At 50.9% G+C, this 25,694-nt stretch overlaps 1 protein-coding gene, 1 long non-coding RNA gene and 3 other non-coding genes across 10 annotated transcripts; 2 read left to right on the forward strand and 3 right to left on the reverse strand.

The window, feature by feature from the left end:
* Nucleotides 1-339: 339 nt before the first annotated feature.
* LOC111755744 (small nucleolar RNA SNORD49) lies at nt 340-412 on the reverse strand. Its single transcript, XR_002790308.1, has one exon. It is a non-coding gene; the product is annotated as a small nucleolar RNA SNORD49 (small nucleolar RNA).
* Nucleotides 413-1,015: 603 nt separating this feature from the next.
* Nucleotides 1,016-7,392, forward strand: LOC106026857 (uncharacterized). 2 transcript variants are annotated; one of them, XR_001200442.3, is made up of 3 exons: nt 1,016-1,089; nt 3,230-3,411; nt 5,461-7,392. It is a non-coding gene; the product is annotated as an uncharacterized LOC106026857 (long non-coding RNA). The 2 variants fall into 2 exon arrangements; XR_010045292.1 differs by having other exon boundaries at nt 1,053-1,216.
* On the reverse strand, nt 2,936-22,473 carry LOC100729522 (transient receptor potential cation channel subfamily V member 2-like). Of its 5 annotated transcripts, none has more exons than XM_013148673.2 (15): nt 21,831-22,285; nt 20,151-20,375; nt 17,823-17,956; nt 15,729-16,019; nt 14,352-14,650; nt 12,526-12,699; nt 11,953-12,108; nt 11,407-11,502; nt 10,412-10,482; nt 9,739-9,904; nt 7,375-7,441; nt 6,937-7,268; nt 5,572-5,699; nt 4,769-4,848; nt 2,936-3,098 (listed from the first exon to the last, which is right to left on the reverse strand). In XM_013148673.2, exons 2-15 carry the CDS (start codon nt 20,336-20,338, stop codon nt 3,004-3,006), a joined length of 2,277 nt encoding a protein of 758 aa, XP_013004127.2. In that variant the 5' UTR covers nt 20,339-20,375; nt 21,831-22,285; the 3' UTR covers nt 2,936-3,003. The 5 variants fall into 5 exon arrangements, with proteins under 5 accessions (XP_013004127.2, XP_063098481.1, XP_013004128.2 ...); XM_063242411.1 differs by having other exon boundaries at nt 20,151-20,443; nt 21,831-22,284; XM_013148674.2 differs by having other exon boundaries at nt 11,407-11,499; nt 20,151-20,443; nt 21,831-22,283.
* On the forward strand, nt 8,350-8,483 carry LOC111755749 (small nucleolar RNA SNORA2/SNORA34 family). The gene has a single exon (XR_002790312.1). It is a non-coding gene; the product is annotated as a small nucleolar RNA SNORA2/SNORA34 family (small nucleolar RNA).
* Nucleotides 17,292-17,410, reverse strand: LOC111755736 (5S ribosomal RNA). The gene has a single exon (XR_002790302.1). It is a non-coding gene; the product is annotated as a 5S ribosomal RNA (ribosomal RNA).
* Nucleotides 22,474-25,694: the final 3,221 nt, after the last annotated feature.

The raw sequence follows: 25,694 nt of genomic DNA on the forward strand, positions 1-25,694 counted from the left end.
CAACTTAAGATCGCTACTGTAGATTAAACAGCCATCTCCAGTTTTTATATAACTAAAACTTCATTGCTTCTCTGGTAGCTAAATTATAACTAAGTCACGACCCCCCCCCCAACCTCTGGAAATCAAACCAAGGCCCCAAATGTGCTAGGTTACTCTCCAACACTGAGCTAACCTCTATTCCCCAAACTCGAATATTAAACGCACCCGACTTCATGATGAGATGCTGTTCCCGCCTCCAACATTCTGCACTAAGTCCGACATCTAAAAAAATGAGAGATCAAGAGATCTGTAGACTCAGGCAGTAACGTTCAACCAATGCCTTGAGGTTTCGGCAACTGTAATCAGATCAAGTAGACACGTCGTCAGTTATCGCTTCTGACGGCACTTCCTATTACTCCTTATCATCACAACAGTCACGTCTTCCTCGTGTTCCCATTACAATCCGTCTAGTAGTAGCGCACTTCAGTTATTTCCAGCTAGTGGCAGGCAGATGCCAACCTACCCAGGTTTTCAGGTCGGTGCACTCCTGATGGAGGCTCGGATACAGGACGCTGCTTTCCAAACCTCACACTCCCGCGGCGGTGATCCTGCAGAGAAGCATGCGGTCTCCATTCTCCCAGAATGCTCACAGCAGACCCACGATAATCTGCAACACTGCCCCGGAATCCGCTCTTTAGCTAACTTCATCCAAACACACCCTTTATAGAAAAGAAAAAACTTTTGGTTTCTTTATGTGCCCTCGGGGCCAGGCTGTAGCCACACAAATAAAGACACCCGTCCTCCATGGTCACTGCTGTTCAAAGGTTTTGCCTCTCGTACTCCTAGACAGCTAGAGTCAGAATATCCCATAGCTCACAAAAAAGGGGGCGAGACTAGCAAAAACTAACGAGAACTTCCAACCCATCCACGACACAGACGCCGCAACTCAGGACTCTCCCCCCAGCATACTGAACTTGTGGTTTCTTCCACGCCCAAGTGAATTGTGGGTAACGAAGTGCGCCGCTAGTTCCCAGAGATCCACTCAGGGGTTGGGGCGGGATTTCCGGGTCCGCGTCTTCTGGCCGCGAGTTCCATCACGCGCGTTTCGAGGTGGGATTGCTAATGTGAAAAATGGAGACGCGTGTGTCTCAGAAAGTACTTGTGAGTGTATCATGAGACAGTAAATGTGTGAAATGCAGAGGCTGGCCACGCAGCAGATGTCAGCGCCTAATACGTAGTAAGCGAGGGCCCCATTCTACATCATTGTTTTTTTGCCTTCATCATTCTTTCCTGAAGCTGATTTTGCCGGAGCTTATCTCGCTCCATACAACCCCTCTTTCTATTTTGACGATCTGCCGTCTTCCTTTTTTCCCTACTTTCCTAAACGACTCCTTTCTCTCCCTGTCTTATTTACAATTCAGAACTCTCCCTCTGCTGGTTTTCTCTCAATATGTGAACATGTTGAGGTTTCTTCTATTATTTTTTAAAATACTTAATCCTTGCTGGACGTGGTGGTCCACGCCTGTAATTCATCATTCTGAGAGACTGTAGTTCGAGCCCAGCTTGAGCCCTATTAAGGAGACCCCGTGTCAAAAACCAGAGTTGGAGGATGTAGCTAAGTGAGAAGACACTGAATTCAATTTCAGTGCAGTAATAGGGGAAGGTCACAAGGGTTTGGAGCTTCATTTTACCTAACATACCTGACACCTAGAATTCCATCTCCATCACAAAAAAAAAAAGTGGTGCACAGACCTTATACCAAGGAGAGCAATTCATTTTCCAGGGAACCGGAAAGAGGAAATTTTGAGCTAATGCACTTACTCTAAAATTTAAACTTTTTGCAAATAATTCATGTGATTCCTAGAAAAATTCAAGGGACAAGAATTTGAAGAGAAAATTTTTCATAAACTTCCACAGTTCAGTGCCCTTCCAAAAATAGAACACTTGACATCAAGGGATTACTCTCAAAAAGAAGCAGGGTTTGAATGATTCTTCTAGAATGAGCTAAGTCAAAAGATCAAACCCGAGGACCCTCAGCTTGCCTGATGAATTTGGTTAGATCTAGAGAATGACTGTGAGAGAGCACTTGCTTAACATATGCAGGGCCTGCCTTCAGTTCCCAGCACTGGGAGGACTAGCAGGGAAGAGATGATCAAACTTCTAAGGACCATATTCCCCTACAGGCAGCAGGGACACAGGGGAAGACTGGAGGGTTGAGGACACCTGCAAGGACATTGTCTAGACCCTGACGAACCTCTCAGGCCTCCAGAGCACAAGGGTCACAAGTTTGCCTTGTGTCCTAGGAAGACCCCTCTGGCTGTCCTACAAAAAATAGCATGGAGGAATGGGAAACTGAGTATGAACCTAGGGTGCAGAGCGGGGCGTGCAATAATCCAGTCTAAACTGAACCAAAGAGCTCAAAGCAAACTAAACTACATGACATGTTGCAGTGTGAATTCTCAGCTCCTCTCCTCTCTTGTATCTTCCTCACCCACTTCTGTGTTTTTTATTTTTTTTTAATTAATTCATTTTCTTGACATGTTTTAGATATATATCTTCTTAACATTCATCATATGGTTCCGTTTGTTGTTGACCTGAGGTCTTGCTAAATTGCCCAGGCTGGTCTCACTCACACGTACAGCCTGTGCCTTGGCTTGCTGCCAGCTTAGAAACAGATTTAGCAGATGTCCGATGGCACAAAAAGAGAGTGGCAAAGTGGCTGTGATTCGCCTGTTTACCTCCAAGTCCACCGTGAGAGCAGCCACAGCACCTCAGCCAGCAGCCTGCCCCCAGGAGGATGGACTAGGGGACAGCAGCAGAAGGTTTCTGTGTCCACATAAAGTTGGGCATAGCCTAGTCCCATGACCCACACAGGGACACATAGAAGCATGCAGATGTTACTAGACCATGGGTTTCAGCATATAATATGCTCAAATAATATTTTCAACACAATTAGTTGTGGGAAAATATATTTATATTTAAGAGCCTCCAAACCGGCAGGTGTGGCTGAAAGATTCCTGGCCATCAGTGGGACTGCAGCACCTGCAGGGGCAGGTGGTCTTCCTGTAACAAAGACGCCTCCTCGGGCTGAGAGGCCCGGCCAGGTTTCCTCATGGTACCTGTAAATGGGATGGGAAGCACTGTGGTCTGACTCTTGGGAGGGCACCACAGCCACAAAAGCCATCGCACCCAGTGGACACCAGGTGCTTTCAGAGTCCTGCAACCATTCTCCCTGCTTCCCTCCTTCCAGGAACATTCCCTGAACCTCTGCCCTGTACCCGTCATGGTTCTCCCCAAAGCCTGAAGTCCCCACAAGTGACCAGCTATGCACCAGAAACCAGGAAATCTGAGAATGCGGAAGAAAAGGAGACAAATGATGTGGATGCACAGAGAATGCAGAGGTGACAAAGGACCCATCCTGTAGGGAAGCTGGTAAGTTTGGACACCGAGGACAGAAGGGCAATTCCAGCAGAGACAAGGGGAAGAGGAAGCAGAAAAACCAGGATCACTGCAGCAGTGAGGAGTGAGCTTGGGAAGGGGATGGACAGCAGGGGGGCGTTGACCTCCTCACTGAGAGTGGGGCCCTCTGTACAGCAGAAGCTCCGAGCCTTGAAGAGTTTTGGTCTACACTAGTAGGGGTGGAGTGGGTTAATCCTGGAGCACAGAGATCTGCCTGATAGTCAGGGTGAGCCTGGTATGGTGGCACCTGCCTATGATCATAGCACTCTGGAGGCTGAGATAGGGGGATCTTTGTTAGTTCCAGGCCTACCTGGGCTCCAGATTGAGTTCAAGGCAACTCTAAACAACAAAGTAAGACTCTGTCTTAAAGCAACAGCAAAACATGCTGGGCATTGTGGCACACATGACATCCTAGTATTTGGGGTCTGAAGCAAGATTGCTGCAATTTGAAGCCAGCCTGGACTACAAAAGACCCTATCTCCAGCAAGCACACACAAACCACAAACCACACACAAAGATGCACTAACAAAAACCACCTGAAGGTCGGGGTGCAGACACCATGCGGTGAGAAACAGGAGAAATGAAGCACACAGACCAAGCTGCCTGAAGAAGTCCTGTCCACAGAACACTGGGTGAGAAAGCCAAGGCAGGAGGTGGGCAGAGAGCGTCCAGCCCTCCCACCTGAGAAAGGGAACTCTTGAAGGATGCAGAAAGAACAGGGAGGCTATCGGGCAGCGTGGTACATGCCTGGGGTGCCAGCACTTGGGAGGCTGATGCAGAAATATCTGCGAAACTTGAAAGAGAGCCTGGGCTCCAGGGTGAGTTGAAGTCCAGCTACAAAGTGAGACCCTCTCTCCAAAAGAAAGACAAAGAAACAAAAGAAGGAGTAAGCTGTGGGGAGGGCTCATCTTTGGAACAGGTACATGAGGTAGAGCGAGGAGTAAATCTTCATGGGCAGAGCTTCGTGGGACGGGAAGGGTGTCTTCCCCCAGGCCTGGGGAGAGGCAGAGGAAGGGGATTCTTCAGGATGTGGAGGGCTGGGAGCTGGCCTGGAATGCAGTGCCCACGGGGGCAGATGAGGTGCTGCCTCTTTGAGAGCCAGGCAAGAAGCCTCTCCTGACTTACTCCCCTCTGGGTCCCAGGCTCAGCCCAAGTCTGGCAGTGGTGGGCCCCTAGTGGGTAGTGGGAGGTAGCTGACTGCAAGCCAGGCAGGGGAGAGCAGGAGGTGAAGAGGCCAGAAGAAAGGAAGGGAAAAGAGTGGACTGGGACCAACTCCTCTCCCAGACACCGCAAGACCATGGGGCCCAGCACGCGCCCAGAAGCTACTCACCAGGAATGCCTTCCCCTGTGGGGTCCTCACACACCGTGGGCAGGGTCTGCTCCCAGGCAGCCCAGTTCACTTCCTCCACCCTGTTAACAGAGAACCAGCTCTCAAGGCCTAGAAAGCCAGCAGCCCAGCCTAGCTTGCCCCAGAGAGTCTGGCCTCTTCCCACATCAGTGAGCTGTGCAAAGGCTCTAGTGGACGTAGGGACAGGGAGAGGACGGGACTTCTCTGCGCTCCTCTGTAGGCACTGGGCTGAACAGAAGTCAGTTCCCTCTGGGCTGTTCACTGCATCCTGGGTTGCCCAGAGCAACCAGAGAAGAACTGAGATCAGGCCATCCTGGTGCTCTGGGTGGGAGGGCCCTTTCATGGCTGTCTCTTATGCAGAAAGCCCTCATTCTCCCTGCTCAGCTGCCTTCCCCTAGCACTGCTGCTAGCTTTGCAATTGTCACCAGCTTCCCTCTCTTACCACTCAGCTCTTCCTGAGCAGGGAAGGGCCTACTGGAGGATCAGGCTGCAAGAATTGGGGTTGGGGGTACAGCTAGGACAGGCCACAAGGAGGATCAGATCACTGGGGAGGAACCCTCAACATAAGCCACTGAGATAGACAGTGACCACCATGGGCCATGAAATTCAGCATCCCTAACCTCACATGCCTGGGTGGCTCACCCTGGCACTCCTTTGCCTTGCCTCTCCTACAGACATGGCCCTGGGCAGCCATCCCCCAGCTTTCTGGAGAGCAAGGCTGTCCTGCAGTGTGGACAGGCCCCAGCGGTTCCTGGCTCTGCCAGACCCCTGCCCACCTGGCTCACCTGAAGCACCAGCGCTCGTCAGCACTTCCATCTGGCCGAGTGCCCACTGTCAGCAGAACACCTGACCGCTGCTTCTTCCTCCTGCACCACCAGTAACCATTTTCCATCTCCAAGACACAGATGGCTTTCTAGGGACAAAGGATACATCAGACAACAGTCCAGGACCTTGTCTGAAGGAAGAGGAACACAGGGCAAGGGAACAAGAAAATACCCCACAGTCCTTTAGACTATAATCCAAAGTTCACTAAGCATGTGGATTCAAGCAGCCCCAGCCTCCGATCATCTGTATGGTGTGAGGCCTTGAAACTCTGAATTTCAGATTCCTTATCTGTATACCTAGAATATTGCAGCCCAAATCATTGTTAGAAATCAGCAAGCACCAAGTGCTGGACGGCAGCTTGGTCTTACATCTTTTCAGGTGACACAATTGCACACCATCCCGTAGAGAATGTCATAGGCTCTACTCTGCACATACGCTGCTGCTGCTGCTGCTGCTGCTGCTGCATGCAAACAAGTCAGGGAGCATGCTGCTTGCAGAGTAGGGGGGCTGGACTCAGAGAACATGAAGACCTTGTTGAAGGCTCCAAGGAATTGGCCACAGCGGCCAGGCTCCCAGATGATGTTTTCCCTGCTCCAGCTGCCCAGTAGCCACCTGATCGTTATTTAGGCAAGATGAAGTGATTCCTTCCACTGTAGGTGGGTGTCAGATCAGTGTCCCAGGTACCCCAGGCTGGGCCATGCCTAGGATTTTACACCCTGACTTCCTGCCCACCTTGGAGAACCCTTTTCATGTATAAAGAGAACAGAATTGGTGCTCCATGAGGGCAGGGAAGGGCTTTCTCTTAACACCTAAAACTGCGCATGAGAACCAGCCACAAAATACACTTAACAAATACGTGATGCCAGGTGCACTGGCATGTACTCTGGAGGCTGAGACGAGGATCACAAGTTCAAATCCAGACTTTGCGTCTTAGTGACTCCCTGTCTCAAAATGAAAAATAAAAAGCTAAGATGCCCTCCCTGTATTCAATCCCCCATACTACCCCCCACCGAAAAGAAGAAAGAAGTATTTGATATTAATAATGCCAGTGATAAAAGTAACTAACAGTGCACACCTATTATATGGTAGTTACTGTGCTGGGCACATTACATCCTTGAGCACATCCATTTTTCACAGCCACCCTATGAAAGAAGGAATGAATACAGGAGTGTGGGGACTGGTCCTGCTGAGCTGAGCCAGCCTGACTGAGTGCCCAGCCCTGGGCTCTCGGGTGACTGCTGACTCCCACAGACAGCCCAGGATGCCTCCAGAGATCCAGCAGGCAGAGTGGGGTAGAGGAGGGGAGGAAAACCCTGCTGTGGCACCTGCAGCTTCCAGATGCTCCAGCTGTCAGTGGCAACGCTGTTGACCGTCTCACTCATGAGGGCGATGAGCATGTTGAGCAGCAGGACGTAGGTGAGCATCACATAGGCCAGCAGCAGCAGCAGCACCACCCCACGGAAGCGCAGCTTCTCCTGAAAGGCCAGCTCGCCCATGCCGATGGTGAACTTGAAGAGCTCCAACGAGGCATCCAGGATGCTGTTATACGGGGCCTCCTCCTCCTCCTCCTGTTCCATCCCCGGCTGGGAGGCCTGTGTGCCATTGAGGCCTGCAGGGCCCCTGAGTCCCCGGGCCTCCCTGCTCAGGCTCACCAGGGCTGTGGGAAGGAGGGAGGGCTTCCTCAGCCAGGGGCTCTGGCAGGCAGCCTTGAGGCAGGTGTACATAGTGGGGAGGGGATAAGCAGGACCAGAGTGGGCCTTTACCTATAGCAAAGCCAAAAAGGAAGACTAAGTAGACCACCAGGAAGCGGAGCAGATCCCGCAGGATAACCTGAAATACACAAGCACGTGAGCTGGGCTGGGTGGCTGGGCCAGTGTGCAGAATCCCCCAGACCCAGAGCTGAGCACAGCAATCATTGTACAACTACACACACGCATTCACGCACGAATGAGTTATATATGGTAAATGTTTAAAAGGATTTAAAAACTATTATGGTAAAAATCGCTGCCATTAACTCTACTGAAATCTTCCCCATTGTTTTGAATATGCTTCTCCCATTCTCTGGTTGTTTTCTGTAATAGTTCTGGAAGCTCTTTTTCCTATCTTTCTAAAATACCATAAAAAAAATACTGTGAATGCTACTGAAAAATTACATCTAGAAATTCATACCTATAAAAACTACAGTGTGTTCTCATCCATCTTTTTCACACAGTGTGGCACTATGTGGCTGTTGGCTCTCACACAATGTCCAGATTACTATAAAGGCATATATTTAAATTGATCCAGAGCATTGAAAACAGATACTCAAACGAGGCGTGCTGGCCCACACCTAGAATCCCAGCATTCATGGCAGATGAAGGAAGACGGTAGCGATTCAAGGCCACCTTAAACTACATCGTGAGTTCAGGGCCAGCCTGAACTACAAAGCAAGAACCACTGTCAGAACCTAAAGGGAAAAAAAGACTAAAACAGATATTCATGCATCGTATTCAGAACAGCACTACAGTATCTGTAATACCCAGGTTATGGAAGCAGTAAGCCCTGTCGTGGATGCAGGGTACACACTATGTGCTCTACCCATACAATAAACACCATTCAGTCTTTAAAGGGAAATAAGTGTGTCCATGCTGCAACAGATGAGTCTTAAGCATACTGTGGGAAGTGAAATAAGCCAGGCCATGGACAAATGCTAGTTGATACCCTCATGAAGTTTCTAGAACCAGTAAATCGTGGGGACTCTGGCCCTGAATCAAGGCCAGCAGCTTCCTGGCGCTGGTTTCAAGCAGGAGACTAAAGAGATGTCTTTCTGTGGTCTGCTGGCCATTTCAGAACTTAGGCAGTGAAATGGCCAACTCATTAGAAAGAAACAGCTTGAAGCAACCTCCTCCACCGTGACTTGCGGCTGTGAATGTGGCAGGCTGCAACGGCCCAGGACAGGAGCCACCAGCGTTTACTGGGACCCACGCCATGCTGGGACTTTGAGCGCTGGGAACCAAGCAACCACTCCCTGCCCTGCCTGGTTTGTTTTCTTGAACTTCAATATACATGAATGTATGGACAGCTAATTTGAAGAGAATGAGAGACTCTACAATAGCCCTCAGGGACTTCCCTATTGTCTGGTTCTGAAGACCTAAAATGCCTTCCTCATTCTGTTCAGATCCATATTATACTATGTTGTTTTCTATGAATTCTCTGTATGCAAAGACATGGACAACTACTTGGAAGGAAACAAGTAACAATGAAGATCTCAGGTTGTGTAGCATTGAAATTTACATCTCTTACATTGCTTTCTTACGTCCTATTTTGTTCTGCTTAATTTTACCCCCTTCAAAATAAAAATTAAAAAACAAGTAAAAAAAATCATGGGGGCGGAGAGTAAATGAGAGTTGGCAGGCTGAGACAAGGAGAAAATGGGGGGTTGTTCAATGGGCATCAAGTTTGTTTATGAAGATGAAGTAGCTCTGGAGACAGATGTGCTCATGCTGCATAACAAGGGGAATGTGTGTCACACCCCTTAACCATACACTTAGGTCGGCACATTTTTATATGAGGCCTACTTTTTTCCAGACAGGATCGCCCTATGTATTTGAAGCCTACCTCAACCCCACTATGTAGCACTGGCTGGTCTCAAATTCACAGTGATCCTCCTGCCTCAACCTCCCAAGTGCTAGGCTCTTGACCCCTCCCGATGGACAAAGCCCCAGACACCTTCTTACCCACCACCTTCCCCTCTCCACTCTGCCTCCCTCTCCCCAGCTACCTGGGCTCTTGGCTCTGTCTCCTGCCTGTCAGTTTGACCTGGCTCATCATCTTCACCTCCATAGTTCCCTATGGAGGATGCTTCCTCTAGGACCGTGACTGTGACACTGTGGGTGTGTCATTCCTTTTACTCCTCCACTCAGTCATCCCCTGTTCCTGGAGGTGTGTATGTAACATGTGTACATGTATCTGTGGGTCCACGCCCACAACAGTTCTTACACCAGCATTTGGTGAGCAGCTGGGTAAGTGGAGAAGGCAGGCCTGCTCATGCCTCCTCTGCTCAGGTGAGCTGTGGGAGAAGACTCCTGCTCCTGAGGCCACAGGGAACCCTTCTGAACTGTGGTGTCCAGCCAGGCCCCATCTCTCACCTTCTGGATCATGACGCTGTAGATGCCCGTGTACTGGAAGCCACGTGTGTAGTACAGCAGGTTCAGCCAGCCCAGCACCAGCGAGGACACAAGCAGGGGCAGGTACCACTCAATGGCCATGAAACACAAGGCCTGGGACAGCACGGTGAGCAGGGCCTGGGCCAGGCTGCACGGGGAGGGTTCCAGTCATGGTTGAGGCCACACTAGGCAACATCCCCCAACTCCTCCCGGCCAGTACAGACCACCATTGCAGGTCCCATGATGTTTTCAAATGTACTCCCTTTAGGAATGAACTAAATCTGGGTTGCACAAGCTATTCAGCCTTTGTGGGTCTCCGTTCCCTCTCCCATAAAATACTAATAAAAATAAGGACACTTTAAAAAATGAAGTGAGGCGCTATATGCAGAAGGTCAAGGCTCAACAGTGTGCAGTGAGGGCTTGGTAAAGGTAACCAAATCATGGCCCACAAGGACGCGTGGAAGGGTGCACAGCTGGATAGTGGCCAGGACTCCAGGTCTGGCCAGGACTCCAGGTCTGGCCAGTGCTCAGGTCCAGACCCTGTGCAACTCCCTGGACCCCCGTGTTATTCCCTCTCAAGCCAGCCGGGTACCCTGTTCCATACCCACCTCCCCTAGGCCTCAGAGAATGGGAGGAGAAATGAGAGCCCACATACAAGAGGATTTCAAAGTAGCTGTCCACGAAGGAGATCCAGATGAACAGGCGGCGCCGCCAGAAGTACCAAAGCTGCAGAGCAGGAGGACAGAGGCTGTGAAACTTGTTCTCCAGGCAAGAGGGCTGGCCAGCTGTCCCACAGGACCACCAGGTCCCCTGCTCACCCACATGCTCCCTAACTGCGGGCCGGCCTACATGAGATCTGGCCAGCACCATTTTGGAGGTAAGACAGCAGCTTTCACTGTGGGAGTCTCATGAATCCTTCCAATAGCAGCGATGGCCTTGGAACTTTCCAAAACAGTGGCCAAGCTGAGCGTGTGTGAGGCCCTGAACTACACCCCAGTACAGGGGAGCCAGAAAGTAGATTTCCACTGTCACCCAAACAATGCCAGGGGCCTCCTGGCCCCCATGGAATCAGCTCAGCAGCCCACAGACTGCATGTGGAAAGAGGAGAGTTCCTTTGCTACCCTCCTCTGCCTCCTGGGGAGCACCCTGTACTCCAGCCAGCCTGAGAGTGGCACCCAAAGTCTGTCTATGCTAACGATTTCCTAGCGTTTTAGTGTCCAGCCTGAGTAACTCTTGCAAGTTTGCACAGTTCCCAACTGGGACTGCTGTGCTGCTGTAGTTGGGCTGAGTCCCACCTGGAGTGACCCTCTGTGCTCCCCAACTGAGGAATGCCAGCTGAGGGCTCCGGTGGGGGCTTCCAGCTCCACTTGCAGGGAAGCAGAGCCTAACATGCTAAGGAGTCAGGCAACCTGTCCACTACCCCATGGGTGTCCCAAATGGCACAGAGGGAGGGTACCAGAGCCCCAGAACTAAGGGCATAAGCTGTGGCCCCCATTTCCTGGAGCCTGCTCCAGATGGACCTGAGTATGGCAGTGGTTTCCTCATCTCTGAAGGGGTTGTTTCTAACTCCCTGCCCTTCAGCAGAATTCTAGATTCCCACCTAGTTTAATTGGGGCCACATAAGGTAGGGGAAGAGAGAGAAGCCCTCACCTGGCCAATGAGGAGGTAGATCCCCCCAAGCAGGATGAAGATGTGGCCCAGCAGGAGCACGGGGTTTCCAGACAAGGGATCCAGCTGGAAACCCTGCTGAAGACACATAAACACTCCGATGAGACTTAGGCCCTCAGGTCTCCTCCCCGGCACTTAGGACCAAAGCCCTTAGGAGCCCGTCTGAGCTTACAGTATGGAGCAGGGGAGGAGCACGGACTCCGGGGATGACCGCTGGACTCTAGTGCCTTCAGAGGCACATCATGTAGAAATTATGAACATGGGGATTGGAGCCAGGCTGCCTGGCTCAGATCCTGCCTCCACCACTCACAGGTTGTGTGTGGCTTTGGGAATGTTATTACAACCTCTCTGTGCCTCCCTTCTCTCAAATGTGAGCTCAGGGTGATAATACTTGGTTATCCCAGACAGTGGTTGTCAGTGATCATGAACTGAGACACATCAATCACGGATGGTGGCGGTGGTCCCTGGCCCATTTCCCTCCAGGCCTATTCCAGGAGGCCCCCTGGGGACTTCTCTCCATGCCCTTGCCTGGTCCAGGGCTGGCTGGTGGTAGGCAACAGTGGTGAAGATGAGCACATAGATCAGATAACACAGGAAGTTGAAGAAGAACCTGGGGATGAACTGACTCCATTTGGCTTGCAGGAGTTTGTTCAGTGGCTCCAGAACCACCATGCGATGTCGGTGCTGCGGAACAGGAAGAGGCCTGGATATAGACATTGACAGGATAAAGGCAGCAGGTATGCATAGAGCACCCAGTCCATGCTGGGCTCCCTACAAGGTGCAAGGGAAATAGAGCAGAAGGAACCTCAAATGGCCCCTGGCCGCCTGCCTCCACCCCAGCTCAGCATACTCTAGCTATACAGTCACCAGGGCCTCCCCTCTATTCCTGCGCAGTGGTGCTCAGCACCACGCCCAGTGGTGCCTGTGTTGCAAAGGTCTAGAGTGTAGGATAAGTCTGTGTTCGACGGCCAGAACCAGGGACATGCAGCCACACCCCTACTGGGACAGAGTAGGTTTGTTCCAGGGAGCAGCTGTGACTTGTGGAACTTGCCAGGACCTCTGCTGGGCCCTCTAGGCATGGCCATGCCCTCTTGAACTCACTGGGCTCCTGCAGTGAAAGGCGATGATCTCCAGCACTGAGTACTCCTCGCAGCTGTCCACGGAGGCCAGGTCATACAGTGATACCCGGACAGGCCCATAACACCACTCGGTAAATTTTCGGGAAAGGGACTGGCATGGCCCCGAGAACTCCCTTTGCAGGATGTGCTTGAAAATCTGCAGAGTGACCACAGGAGTTTGCTGGCCGGGCCATCTCTGAGTCCTGATACATGGCCAAGGCTGGTGAATGGCCAGCAGCCTCAGAGCTGCCCATCTGCACAGCCGCAGCATTCAGACAAGTGCTTAACCACTGAGGTACACCTGTCCTCATATATAAATCTCTTCTCTTCTCATATAAATATATATAAATATTTTTTCTAAAATATTTTTCTTTTGAGACACAATCTCTATGTACTGCATGCTGGCTTTCAACTCACGGTGATCCTCCTATCTCATTTTTTAATAAAATCTTATAGAAAGAATTAAGCCATAGCAAAACCAAAAAACCTTAAAAACAACATATTTATCATAATTATACTGCACATATAAAATTTTTGTTTGTTGTTTTAGGAGATGGCATCCTGCTATGTTCCTCAGGCTGTTGTCAAACTCATGTGCTCCAGGCTGGGGATTTAGCTCAGCAATGTGAGCGCCTGCCTTGGCAAGCCCAAGGTTGTGAGTTCAATCCCTGGTACCAAAAAAAAAAACCTCATGGGCTCCAATGACCACTCCAACTCAAATGTCCAGAGGCTATAGTCACATACACACAAGACAAATTTTAATTTCTCATCACAAAATAACACCTTAAGATTCAAAACCAAGAGGCTGGAGATTCAGCTCAGCAGCATAAGCACCTACCAATAAAATTAAAAAACAAAAAAAGATTCAAATCCAAACAGTTAACGCAGAATAATTCGGAAAACAGGCAAAACCCTAAGGCGATATATCAGTTCCAAATGACAGCCAATTGCACCTCTGGATCTCAGAGGCCATTATACAGTTACCAATCCACACAAAGAAAACCTAATACTAACTCTAATAGCAAGATACGACAGTCTTGTGGATATGAAACCACTGTCTCTGGGTATGGCGACACACACCTGGGATTCAGCAGTTGGGAGGCTGAGGCCAGAGGATCATCACAAGATTGAGCCAGCCCAGGCTATATAGTGAGTTTAAACCAGTCTAAAGTACATAGAGAAATCCTGTCTGAAAAGGAAAATACCGTCTCCTAATGAAGAAACCCCAATGACACGAAAAGCAGTCCCCGTGTTTTCTAATACAATACAATAACTGAGTCAGGCATAAAGACCTTAAACAAAAACACACGTGATACAGGTTGTCACAGTTTGGGATCTTAAGTGTCCTCGAAAGTCTCATTTTCTTTTTTTTTTAAACAGGGTCTCACTATGTCACTCAAGCTGGCCTTCAACTCTCCAGCTAGCAGGCTGCCCTCCAAAGTGAGGTCATCCTTCTGCTTCAGCCTACAAGTGCAAAAGCTTTCTGCCATGATGTTCTGCCTTGCCACAAGCCCAGACTAGCAGCAAGCTGTGGACAATGACTTAGGAAACCGTGAGCCTAAATAACCTTCCCTCATCCTTTCTTTCTCAGTTGATGTTTGTTCCAAGTGCCTAGGACAGCAGGAGTACCAGGCTTTGTGTCAGTCAACACGAAGCTAACACAGATACAAAGTGCAAACGTACTTGCTAATAGGGGTGTTATCTCGAAAGGTAGAGACATCAGCCCCCTGCCCTCCTCCCAGACTCTGCAGAAGTTTGGAGGTGAGCTTTGCTGGTGCCTGGGTAACCTGGAGGGGGGCTAGAGCTCACCTCTATTTTGCCCTCCTTGGCAGCCAGCTTCAGGGGCGTGAGGCCCTGCAGGTTTTGGATGTCCTCGAGCTGCACGCTGGGGCAGAGGCGGGCCCCTGCCCTGAGCAGTGCATCGTACATGCGGATCACCAGTTCGCTGTTGTCTTCAGAGTTGTCTGCGATCATCACCAGGGCATGCAGGACAGTGTTGCCCAGGGAGTCGGCAGCCTGCAGGTTGGCAGGCTGGTACGGGTTCTCCAGGAGGTAGCTCACCACATCCCACTGCTTGGTGCACGCAGCCAGAGAGAGGGGCAGCTCGCCTGTGGGCCAAGGGGGCAGCCTGGACTTTGGGCATCTGACTCTCCACCTGCCTGCTCTTCCTGCCTCTCCAACAGAAGCCCAGGCCTCCGGGCAGTGACTCAGGCCCCTTTACCTCTGGGAGTCCAGAACCAGGCCCCCGCCCCTTGTTCTTCTTTGCCAGAACACAGGCACATTGCCCCTGAATTCAGCCTCCACCTGACTGAATGCTTCTCTTTTCCAGGGCTGGGGATGTGACCCAGGGCCTTTGCTTCCACCTTCTCTACCGCTCGGCTGCACCCCAGCTCCCTGGTTGGCAGAGGTCAGTGCTGCATTGCCCCCACCCAAAACCAGTCATGCTGAGCTTTCTCCATCAAAGGACGATAAAAACACCTGTCAGACAAATTGCTGACAGGCCGTTGTTTGAGGCAGCATCGTAGTTAGAAGCTGGGTGTCAGGGCCAAGTCAGCCTGGGTTTAAAGGCCAGCTCTTCCTCACATCAACCATGTGACTTTGACAAGGCCTTTATTATGGTTCAGACCTGGACCTCCCCACAAAGCCAATGTGCTCATAGGTAGGGGCTTTGGAAGAGGACTGGATTATGGGAGCTTCTGGCAGCCTTTCTGTTGGGAGGTGGGATCTGGTCAAAAGAGCTAGGTCTCTGAGGGCGTGACCTGGTGTTATCTTTCTCATCCTCTGTTCTAATTTTTTTTTTTTTGGTCTTTTTTTTTTTCATTTTTATCGGTACCAGGGATCGAACTCACGACTGCCTGCTTGTAAGGCAGGTGCTTATGCCGCTGAGCTAAATCCCCAGCCCCTCTTTCTCATCCTCTGATCTGTCGCTCTCCCTCTCCCTCCCTCCATCTGTCTGTCTGTCTGTCTTCATCTGTCTCTCTGCTTCCTGCTACCATGCCATGAAGTATTTCTGCTCTGCCTTGCTGCCCTGCCTTGGAGCCAGCGACCTATAGGCTGAAACCTCTACGAACTGTGTGCCAAAATAAACCTGTCCTCCTCCAGACTCTAGCTCTTGGATATTGCGTCTCAACAAGCAGACAGCCTCACCCACCTGTACCTCTGTGTCTCCAAGAAGAACTCACTCACCAAAATAGAAGCAAGTTCCCCGCCTCTTCTGGAAGAAGTGGCCACAAGCCCGGGCATGCACGTTGGCCCCATTCTCCACCAGGAGCTTCACACACTGCAGGCTCCTCTTCTCAATGGCAATGTGCAGGGCGCTGTGACCTCGGTAGTACTCATCTGTGCACTGGGCATTGACCAGTGGCCGGGGATTGCCCGAGTTTTTGTCGATCTCCAGCAGGGGCAGGATGCAGGCGTTGATCCCATTCTCAAGGTTCAGCAGGGCTTTCATCAGGCACGTTTTGCCCGTGGAGCCCTCTGTGGCAAAGGAAGGGGAGGGGGCACTGTGGTGCTCAGACCTGGAGCAGCTGGGCTGCCCGTGGGCTGGTTCCCCAGACCCAAGCCCAGTGCCGCACTGGGGCTTATAAAAAGGTTGCTGCTCTCGGGAATTGTGGGAGCACAGCCACTCCTATGTCGTTTACCTAAATACTGTCTTCAGCATTGCTACCTTGGCTCTAATTTTCTCTCATAGACATTTTTGCATGGATGTCCTTTCCCTCCTACTACTTGAGGGTGGAATTCCTAGAAGAAGGATGTCCTCTTACCTGTAAGTAACCTATAATTAAAAAATTCAGGAGTGGGGGGCTGGGCATTTAGCTGAGGGGCATAAGCGCCTGCCTTGCAAGCACACAGTCATGAGTTCGATCCCCAGTACCAATAAAATTCAGGAAATACAACTTTCCTCACTTGGCCTCTCTTAACCTCAGTTTTCCTCTTTAAAAAGGAAAACATTCCAGGGTTAAAGAAGGGGCGCAAGGGAACTATGGAAACAGGGTGCTTTGCACAGGGAAGGCTTGGCACACAGCAGGTTGAGGTCCAGGACTACAAACAACATACACAGCTATTGAAAAAGGATTGGTTAAGTGTAATGCTAAATCCACACTATGGAAAATTCACTCTGCAGGCAGGAAATTGTACTGTACTGAAATGCAGGGCCAGAGATTTAGCTCAGTGGCATAAGCACCTGCCTGGCAAGCACGAGGTCGTGAGTTCAATCCCCGGTAGGGGGAAAACAAAACAACAACCAGTATTTGGTAAAATGAGAAGTGCCACCAGATGCATGAGATGTTGCTAGGCCTGGTGGCACAAGATGTGTTCCCAGCACTCGGGGGACGGAGGCAGGAGCATTGCCACACATTGGAGGCCACCCTGGGCTCTATAGTGAGTTCAGACCAGCTTGCACTACAGACCAAGATCCTTGCTCAAAAAAGAAGAAAGAAAAGGAAAGAAGTATGAGATGTTAACACATCTCTAATTACTAATCTGTGTAATAGGCTAATACTCATTTTTGTAAATCATATAGCATTTATTAAAAATATATTGGGGGCTAGGGATTTAGCTCCGCGGTATAAGTGCCTGCCTTGCAAGTGCGTGGTTGTGAGTTCAATCCCTGGTACCAATAAAAATGAAAAAGACTAAAAAAAAAAAAGAAAATATATCGAGTATACTAAGAAAAGCTGAAACTTTGTACCGCTAAGCATTAATGGGATATCTTTACCTTGGGGTTTATATATTTCTTTTTTTTTTTTAAGCCTACAGCACCCGGTATTCCCAGGCGGTCTCCCATCCAAGTACTAACCAGGCCCGACCCTGCTTAGCTTCCGAGATCAGACGAGATCGGGCGCGTTCAGGGTGGTATGGCCGTAGACGGTTTATATATTTCTTTTCAGTTCAAATCTGACAGGGTACACACATGTTAGTTTTCTCAGGTGTACAAACAATAGGGAATTAGATGTTGGGCAAAGGTTCTCTGACATCAGTGTAGTGTAGTATGTGCTGATTACAGAGCTCAGTACTGGGCTTTGAGCATCAGCGGAACAGATAAAGGGGTGGGGTGGCCGAGGCAGGCTGTGTGGAAGCAGGAGACATGGCCAAGCATGTCCGGGGCCATCCTGGTCCTCTCAATTGGCACCACCCTACCCCACCTGAGCCCTGTGCCATTCCTGCAGGAGGGCTGCTCAGAGGCTGGGCCCTCTGTGCTGACCACGGGTCAGGCCCACTCAGTCAGCCAGGCCTCAGACTGTGGGATGCAGGACTCAAGGACTCTAGGGCAGGGGCTACCTGTGTACTCTGAGTCGGTGAGGTACTTGCTGGTCCTGCGCAGGTACTCTGGGAGCCCAGCCAAGTCCTCAGGCGCACCCCGGGACACGGCGCTGAAGAGTCGGTCACGGTCAAAGCGGTTGGGGTCCTTCTGGCTGTGGGGGGTTGACTCGAGTTGGAGGAGGACCACAGCCACCCTTATCAAGAAGCCTCCCCTCCCAGGAGACCTCGCAGGGAGTCCAGTAAACATTGCACATCACACGGGGGCTCTGAGACTTCTGCTCCCTGAGAGACATCTGGGGAAACCCCAATGGCTTAGAGCCCCACAAGGAGGATGAGGGGCCTGTCAGGGTGCTCAGCATGCTGCTCTCTGACTTCTTGACCTCAGTCATCCATGGGAGTTTCAGCATCCGGTGCTTTTTATTTGCCAAGGGCCCTGAGCCTCCAGATTCTTTACCCCACGGGATCTGTTCAGCACATACATTGCCATGGTGAACTTAAGTTTGTTTCTGTTTTTGTTTTGTGGAGCTTGAGCCCAAGGGTGCTCTGCCACTGAGCTAAACCCAAAGCCCTTTTTACTTTCTTGTTTTGAGATAAGGTGTTACTTTGTTAACCAGACTGGCCTCAAGGTTTCAATCCTCAGCCTCCCAAGGACCTAAAATTGTATATGCCACCATATCCAGCTGCCTTGACTCTGAACCCCAAGGAGCTTTGAAACTGGCCAAAAAAGGGCTCCCAGAGACAGAGAATCAAGGGGTCCTACTGTTTAAAAAAAAAAAAAAAAGTATGACACTGGCCAGAATTTCACTGAGAAACCAGACTTCTGAGAAATCTCTCCTGCAGATCCCAGAAGAGGCCCCTTGTCTTATCAAAGTCTAGCAGTGTCTGGTGATAGGGACAAGCCGGGCTGTATTTGTATTCACAGATAAAGTCACCTGCTTCCGGAGCCCCTACAACTATAACCAGGAGACACGAAGCAACACAGAGGGGTCAGGGATATTTGATGCTTTGATGACTCTCAAGTCACAGCTTGACATCTGTGAAATGAGCAGGCCCAGTAAATGTTGTGATTCTCTGGTGTACTGAGTGACTATTGCAATTAATCATGTTTTGTTTTGTTGTTGTTTTGTATTTGATTTTTGAGAAATGGTCACTCTTTGTAGTGCAGGCTAGTCCAGTGTGACCTCGAATTCATGGCAACCCTCCTGCCTTGGCCTCCTAATGCCGGGATTACAGGCATGAACCACGGCACCCAGCTCATGGAATCAGTCACATTTGAAGACCTACAGCCATAATGTGATTGCAGGCAGCCTCCACTTCCCTAATACCAAGAAACTTGTGTCTACCTCAGAAGTCAGAAGTACTATCATCCACCCAGCAGATCACATGGCCACAGCGTGACCACGAGGGCTCTGCTGCTGCCTAAGGAGCCCTGTAGGCAATCTGCTGGAGAACGTGGCCACTGAGACAAAGAACTCCCTGCCTGCAGGTGGCATCACAGTGCTGGGGAAGGGAAGCCCAAAGCGGGCACAGATCAAGGATTCAAGGGGCAGCATATGGCCCATTCTGCCTTCATTGGCCTTACTGGCAGAGGACCCCTATGCATCCTCCTCTGCACAAGTGCTGATCTTGGTACATAAACAGCACATGGATGCTCACCCGAGGAATGAGGGAGGGCCTTCCCAGGCAGCCATCTGGGCCCAAAGGAATCGCTAGTCTTTTTTTTTTTGTACCAGAACTTGAATTCAGGACCTTGCACTTGACAGGCAGGCGCTATGCCATTAAGCTATGTCCCCAGCCTGGACTCTCCAGTCTTGTGGAGCAAGCCTCACACTAAGAGAGATGCCAGGTGCAGCTTCTTTGTCCCTCAGCACTAGAAGATCCCTGGAGTCATAGTCTGAACTGGTAGGGGCCACTGTATACTCAAGCACAGATGACCCCAATGCAGAAGCCCATCGTGCTCTGGCCCCAGGGTTCATACTCCCTGGGTGACAGTTTCAGCCCTGGAGCAGAACCAAAAAGTCCCCAGGACACTTCTAGACGTCCCTCGCAGTGGGCCAGATGGACTGTAGATCCTACTGTCACCCCTACAGGGCAATGACAGGGTAGGTTCTTGAGCTCAAGCCAATGGGACATTGTAGGGAGATTGTAAACTTCTCAGCTAGAAGAATGCGTCCCTCTAAAGCACACAGGATCAGAAGGCAGAAGGCCAAGCGTGTGGAAGGTTCTGGCAGGAGCAACCCCAGAGAGCACAGCTTGAGCCCTGGAGCCAAGAGATGGGAAAGGGCCCTGGTACTTGGTGGGAACTGGCAGGGGGCCCCTTAACCCTCTCCTCATCTGCTGCCTCACCTGCCATCAGCTCTAATCCAGGGTTTGAGGTTCACTCTGATCTGAGGGGAGGCGTTCCGGTCCTCACCCTGGAATGGTGACTCCATGGGGGGTGGCCCATGCTGTCCCTTGTCCCCCTCAGTGCCGCCTTCTTGGTCTCCATCCCACGTCTCCAACCTGAAAGCTGGAGCGCTGGAAGGCGAGGTCATCCTAAGGGGAAGAGGCTGCTCGGTCCACCCGGCAGCTCTGTGGAGACGGAGATGTCAGGGTCCCTGCTCTCTCCTGGCCCCGGGTCAGGAAAGGGTTGGCTGGGCCTGCAGAAGGAGATGTTTAGACGTGAAGAACAAGGGAGTCCACCAGCAGACAGGAGCTCTCCAGGCCAGACGGGAAGGGAAGTGGGCCATGAGGAAGAGGCAGAGGGAAGAGGAATAGGGGAGGGAGGGCTGGAGCAGGAGGGGGCCCTGTGTGCTGGCAGCCAGAGGGGCAGGGACCCACCGGGCTGCCTCGGAGATGTGTCCCCACACAAAGATCCCTGACTTTTCCCAGCTTTCCCTGCAGAGTCCAATATGCACAGCCAAGTGCAGTTTCTGGGCTGCGCAGGCCACTCAAGCATCCACGAGTGAGAGAGTAATCTCGGGGAAACCACTGGGAAAGCACTGCCCGCCCAGCCCTGCATTTTGTTGCCAGGACAACTGAGGCTCACAAAGGGGAAATGATTTTCTTCAGGTCACTCATTGCTGGCAGAGGCGGGTTGAAAATCATTTCGCTCTACACCATGACACTTCTCTTCAGTTTTCAGAGTCTTTCAGATCCTCTCTGCATTTTCAATCTGACTCATGTCTGAGGTCACAGAACACCACCTCTCTGGGGCGCTCAGAGTGCAGAGAGGCCCTCGCTGGCCGCCAAGCCTCCTCAGCTGCCCCCTCAAGCCCCAGGCTGGGCTCAGGGAGGTCAGCTGAGGCACCACCTCACCCTCACAGGAAAACAGAAACCACAGCCTGCATCACATGGGGTGGGGTGGGGAGCGAACTAGTCAGGGTCGGGGAGCCCCTGGACCCCCAGTGAGCAGAGCACAGAAAAGGGAAAAGACCCACAGCTGGACTAGGGGGACGGCAGCCTGTGGCAGACAGAGCCTGGAGGACAGGGAAGGGAGTGAGGAAGGGCAGGAAAGGGAGAGGCAGGCTGTGTGCTGGGCCCAGGCCCGCTCCCAGGCCCCTTAGGTCCCAGCACCTTGGGAACCTGGGGGGAATGTGTCTACCCAGTAGTGCTCAAGGGCCTTCCACTGACCCCAGTGATGCTCAGGAGTCAGTTAGCAAGGGACACCAGGGCCTGCCTGGCTTCCCTGATTTGCAGTTGCAAGCCGCCCCCTTCTGCATGTGGGGATCCTTGCCCTGCGATGAACTGCTTAGCCTAGCTTATGTCCCCAGACAAATGCTGGCCCTTTCTGCCTCCCTATCAGCCCAAACTCCACAACTCTCAAGCCCTGGCAGCGACATCTGTCTCTCCAGCCCCCATCCCACCTCCTGGACACCCATCCTGCCGGGCTGTAGAGGAAGGGGTCTGGAGATCCAGGAGGAGGGGCCTCCGTGCAGATGGCTGCTCCAAGCTGGAGAAGAAAGGAGCCCACTTGGGCTTCCCCGCATGACACTGTGCACTCTGAGGCCAGGGGGACGGGTGTCTCAGGGTTGCCTGTGGACTTACCCTGCAAGCGGAGGCCAGGGCGTGGCGGCGGCAGGCGGGTTGCTGGGCTCCCCGGGCTTTGCGCGGCGCGCTGCAGGAGGAAGTGAAGCTGGCAGGGTGGCTGCGCTGACAGCCCAGGAACCGCCGGAACTTTGCCTCCCAGCTGCTAGCTCCTGCTGGTGGGTTTTATCCTCTCAGGGTTCCCCACCCACTGCCTGACGGCTGGCCAGCTGCGAGAGGAGTGTGGCTTTAACTCCCCATTGCAAGACACCAGAGACTGACCATCTGGACCACTGGCCACACCCTGCCCTGCAGAGACACGCCCCGCCCCCGAGCACGCCCTGAGCTCACGGGGGGAGCCCCTGGACCCCTAATGCCTGCCTCCAGGCCGGGCTGGGGACAACAAAAGGTAGCGCTTGGCTGCAGGAGCCCTGCCCCTGAGGGGAGCTGGCACTGGCTGGGGAGTTCTTGCCCCGCTGTGCCACATCTACCGTCTCTGCTTCCCCACTGCTAGTGCGTTCCAGCAGCTTGGCTCAAACCCAGTCCAGAGGTGAAAAAGCTGACGCAGACCGCCCCAGGCGAAGGCCAGGCTCGGCCCATCCAAAGCCCCTGGCCATGCAGCCTCACACACGCAGCAGCCAAGGGGGCTTCCCATACCCCAGGGCCTTCCACGGACCCCCGCGAGGCTGAGTCAGTTCCCCAAATTACAGCCGCTTCCAGCAGCAGCCAACAGGAGGCGACCGGGACCCAACATAGACCGCAGGCATTCCTTGCACTGGGCTGGTGTAAGCCCAGTTATGGGACTTGGGGACACGGGCGTTATCCGTGAAGCCCGAGGGCTCTTCTCCCCCATCCTCTCCCCCTTGCCGCAGCTGTCTCCGAAATGTGACTTCTTCTCTGTTCCAAGCCACTGCTTTCCCTCCCCTGGGAAATTGCAGCCATGTTCAAACTGCGCTTTCCCCTTCACACTTCCTGCCCCTGGTTGGTTGGTTTTGATTTTGGTTTTCCGTTGTTCTTTTTTTTTTTTTTTTTTTTTTTTATACCTTTTTATCGGTACTGGGGATCGAACTCACGACCGCCTGCTTGCAAGGCAGGTGCTTATGCTGCTGAGCTAAATCCCCAGCCCTTTCGCTGTTCTTTTGAGACAGGTTCTCACTATCCACTTCAGGCTGGCCTTGAATTCAGGCCACTCCTCATGCATGAGGTTACAGGTGTGCTTCACCTCGCCTGCCTCTACCCCCCAATCTTACTATCCTCCATTCTCTCTAAGGTGACTGAAAATCTTCTATTAAAAATAAAAACTGCAGCCAGGTGTGGTGGCTCACGCCTGTAAAATCCCAGCACTCAGGAGGCTGAAGTGGGAGGATCATTGCGAGTTCCAGTCCAGCCTGGGCTACAAAGTGAGCTCAAGGCCAGCCTGAACTGCATAGTGAGATCCTGTCTCAAAAAAGACAAAAAAATAAAATAAAAATAAAAACTGGTGGGCATGGTGACATATCCCTATAACCACAGTACTTGGCAGGCTGAGGCAGAAGGATTGTCCCAAGTTCAAGACCAATCTGAGCTATACGCTGAGACCTTTTCTCAAGAGACACATACATGCACACATACATTCAAAGCTGGGCTAACGGTTAGGGTTTTTGTTTTCTGGCAACGAAGATTGAAGTCAACACAACAGCAAACAGAAAGCTTTGGGGAAACGGCCAAATGCATTTTTATTAGAAAGAATAAAGGAAAAGCTCCCCACTAGGTGGAGAGGGATCTTGTTAAGTGAATACCATAGGTATTTAAATCTCTTGTTTTGTCATGTAGTTCCTCCTATCAGGGCATACAACAGAAAGCAAAGATGCCCTTGGTCACGGTAGGCCTTTGATGTCTGGAAAGCAGGCTGCTTTGTTTGTGCTTTTTCTATACAACAAAAGGCAAAGATTCCCTTGGTCACTGTAGGTCTTTGAAAGCAGGCTGGTTTGTTTGTGCTTTTTCTCAAGGCCGCTCCCCGCTTAGCCAGCGATCTGTTTTTATTCTGTTGTATTTTATTACACCTGTGATAGCTCAGACCCTGGAATAAAATCCAAGGAAGCAAGAAATTAAGAAATTTGGAGCCAAGGCTTTATTTTAGGCCAGGCCTGGCGACACAGCCTCCGTAGCCAATATGGAAGACTGCGTGCCTTACAGCTAAAGGGCAGGGTTTGTATCTTGTAAAACCTCAGACAGCTGCTGGTCTCACAATGCAAGGAGGGGGTGGGTTTGTGTCACACTACAGAACAGGAACACAGTGATTACAGTTCTTGGGAAGAGCAAGGTTCAGGTAAGGGTTGGGCTAACAAGAAAGTTTAGATTAGGCAAACATCCTCTGGGGGAAGGCACATCTTGCAAACAAGCAAGTTTCCCTGCAAACAAGCAAGTTTAGATTAGGAAGACATCCTGTTCTGCTCTTAGAGTTACCTTTGATCCTTTTTTTTTTTTTTTTTTTTTTTTTTTTTTGCCTCCAAGGAGACTTATGAGGGGTTTTTTACATATAGGTTATAACACACCCTGACAGTTTGTTTGATTAATTGGGCCGTCTTGTATGCTAACTCAGTTAAGACCTGACTTTTACTTCATTTTAGGTTAACTATTCAGGACCTGGGCCTGTCTCACTCTTCTTATCTTGTTTTAATGTTATGAGGGAAATAATCCCCAGCCTGTTAGATGTTTGGTGTCTCACAACATCTAGGAATGAAGTCTCGGACCAAAGGAGGAAGTTGGAGAGTTTTATTGGATATAAGGAGAGGAAGAATAGGTTCTGGATTTGCAGGAGGGGTCCTGAGTGGGGGCCACTGAGGCTCCCTGTCAAGGGAATTTGCACAGTGAGCCAGAGATTTCGTTCAGTGGTGTAAGAGCCTCCTGCCTGGCAAGCACAAGGTCATGAGTTTATCCCTGGTGTCAGAAAAAGAAAAAAAAAAAAAAAAAGACTATTTCTACAACAAAATCTCTTTTGAGGGCTCAGTCCTGTCTAACTGCCTATAACATTTCTACCTTACTTAGCTGTCTATAATAATTGAACTGGAGCCCCTCACAAGAGAAGCATACATTTTTTTTTTTTTTTTTTTTTTGGCGGTACTGGGGATCGAACTCATAGCCGTGTGCTTGCAAGGCAGACACTTAGAAGCATACATTTTTCCCATCCTAAAAAATAAAGTCCACGACTTGAGTGGAAAAAAGGGAGAGAATTCAAACTCAACAGTCCAAGCAGATTTGTTCCTAACCCTCAGAGGGAGCTATCTGGGATGGCAGAGCAGAGAAGGTGTCGCTTAAAGATGAAAGGCTTTTTAGATGGAATTTTTTGTGGAGAAGGGGGCTTTTGCAGGGATGAGTTGGAGAAAAAGTGAGCTAATGTGAACTTTCCTAACTGCTCATATGTCCTTGGGGGACAACTCATCATCTGTTGAACATCTCCACAGTGGACTGCTTATGGCCTGCTGACCTCTGTGACTTGCTGACATGTTATCGGGGACTGCTGGTGGCCTGCTTACACGTCCTCTGTGATCTAAGTAAAATACAAATATTTCTCAAAGATGGAAAGCGGGCTCATTCAAACTGTTGGGGTCCCTCTCTGTCACACACACACACACACACACACACACACACACACACACACACACTGTTTCTTTGAGTTTGTATTGAAATCTCTGCCTAAAAAAGCCTTTCTGAGCTGCTTCTCCCCACCCCCCATTTTTTCATTTTAGCCTTCCTGAGCGTCGTACTGCCCTGTCCTGAAAATTCCTTTTCTATAACAGGACGCAGTGAATCTACAAACTTATTCCACAAGAAGGTGGTTTAGGTTCCTCTTCTCAGCCTCAGGAACCTCCCCAGGCCCTGGGTTCAGGCAGAACTGGGTTCACT

Source organism: Cavia porcellus, unplaced genomic scaffold (assembly GCF_034190915.1).
Source record: "Cavia porcellus strain 051 isolate PalLab524CR breed Dunkin Hartley unplaced genomic scaffold, mCavPor4.1 scaffold_32, whole genome shotgun sequence".
NCBI lineage: Eukaryota > Metazoa > Chordata > Mammalia > Rodentia > Caviidae > Cavia > Cavia porcellus.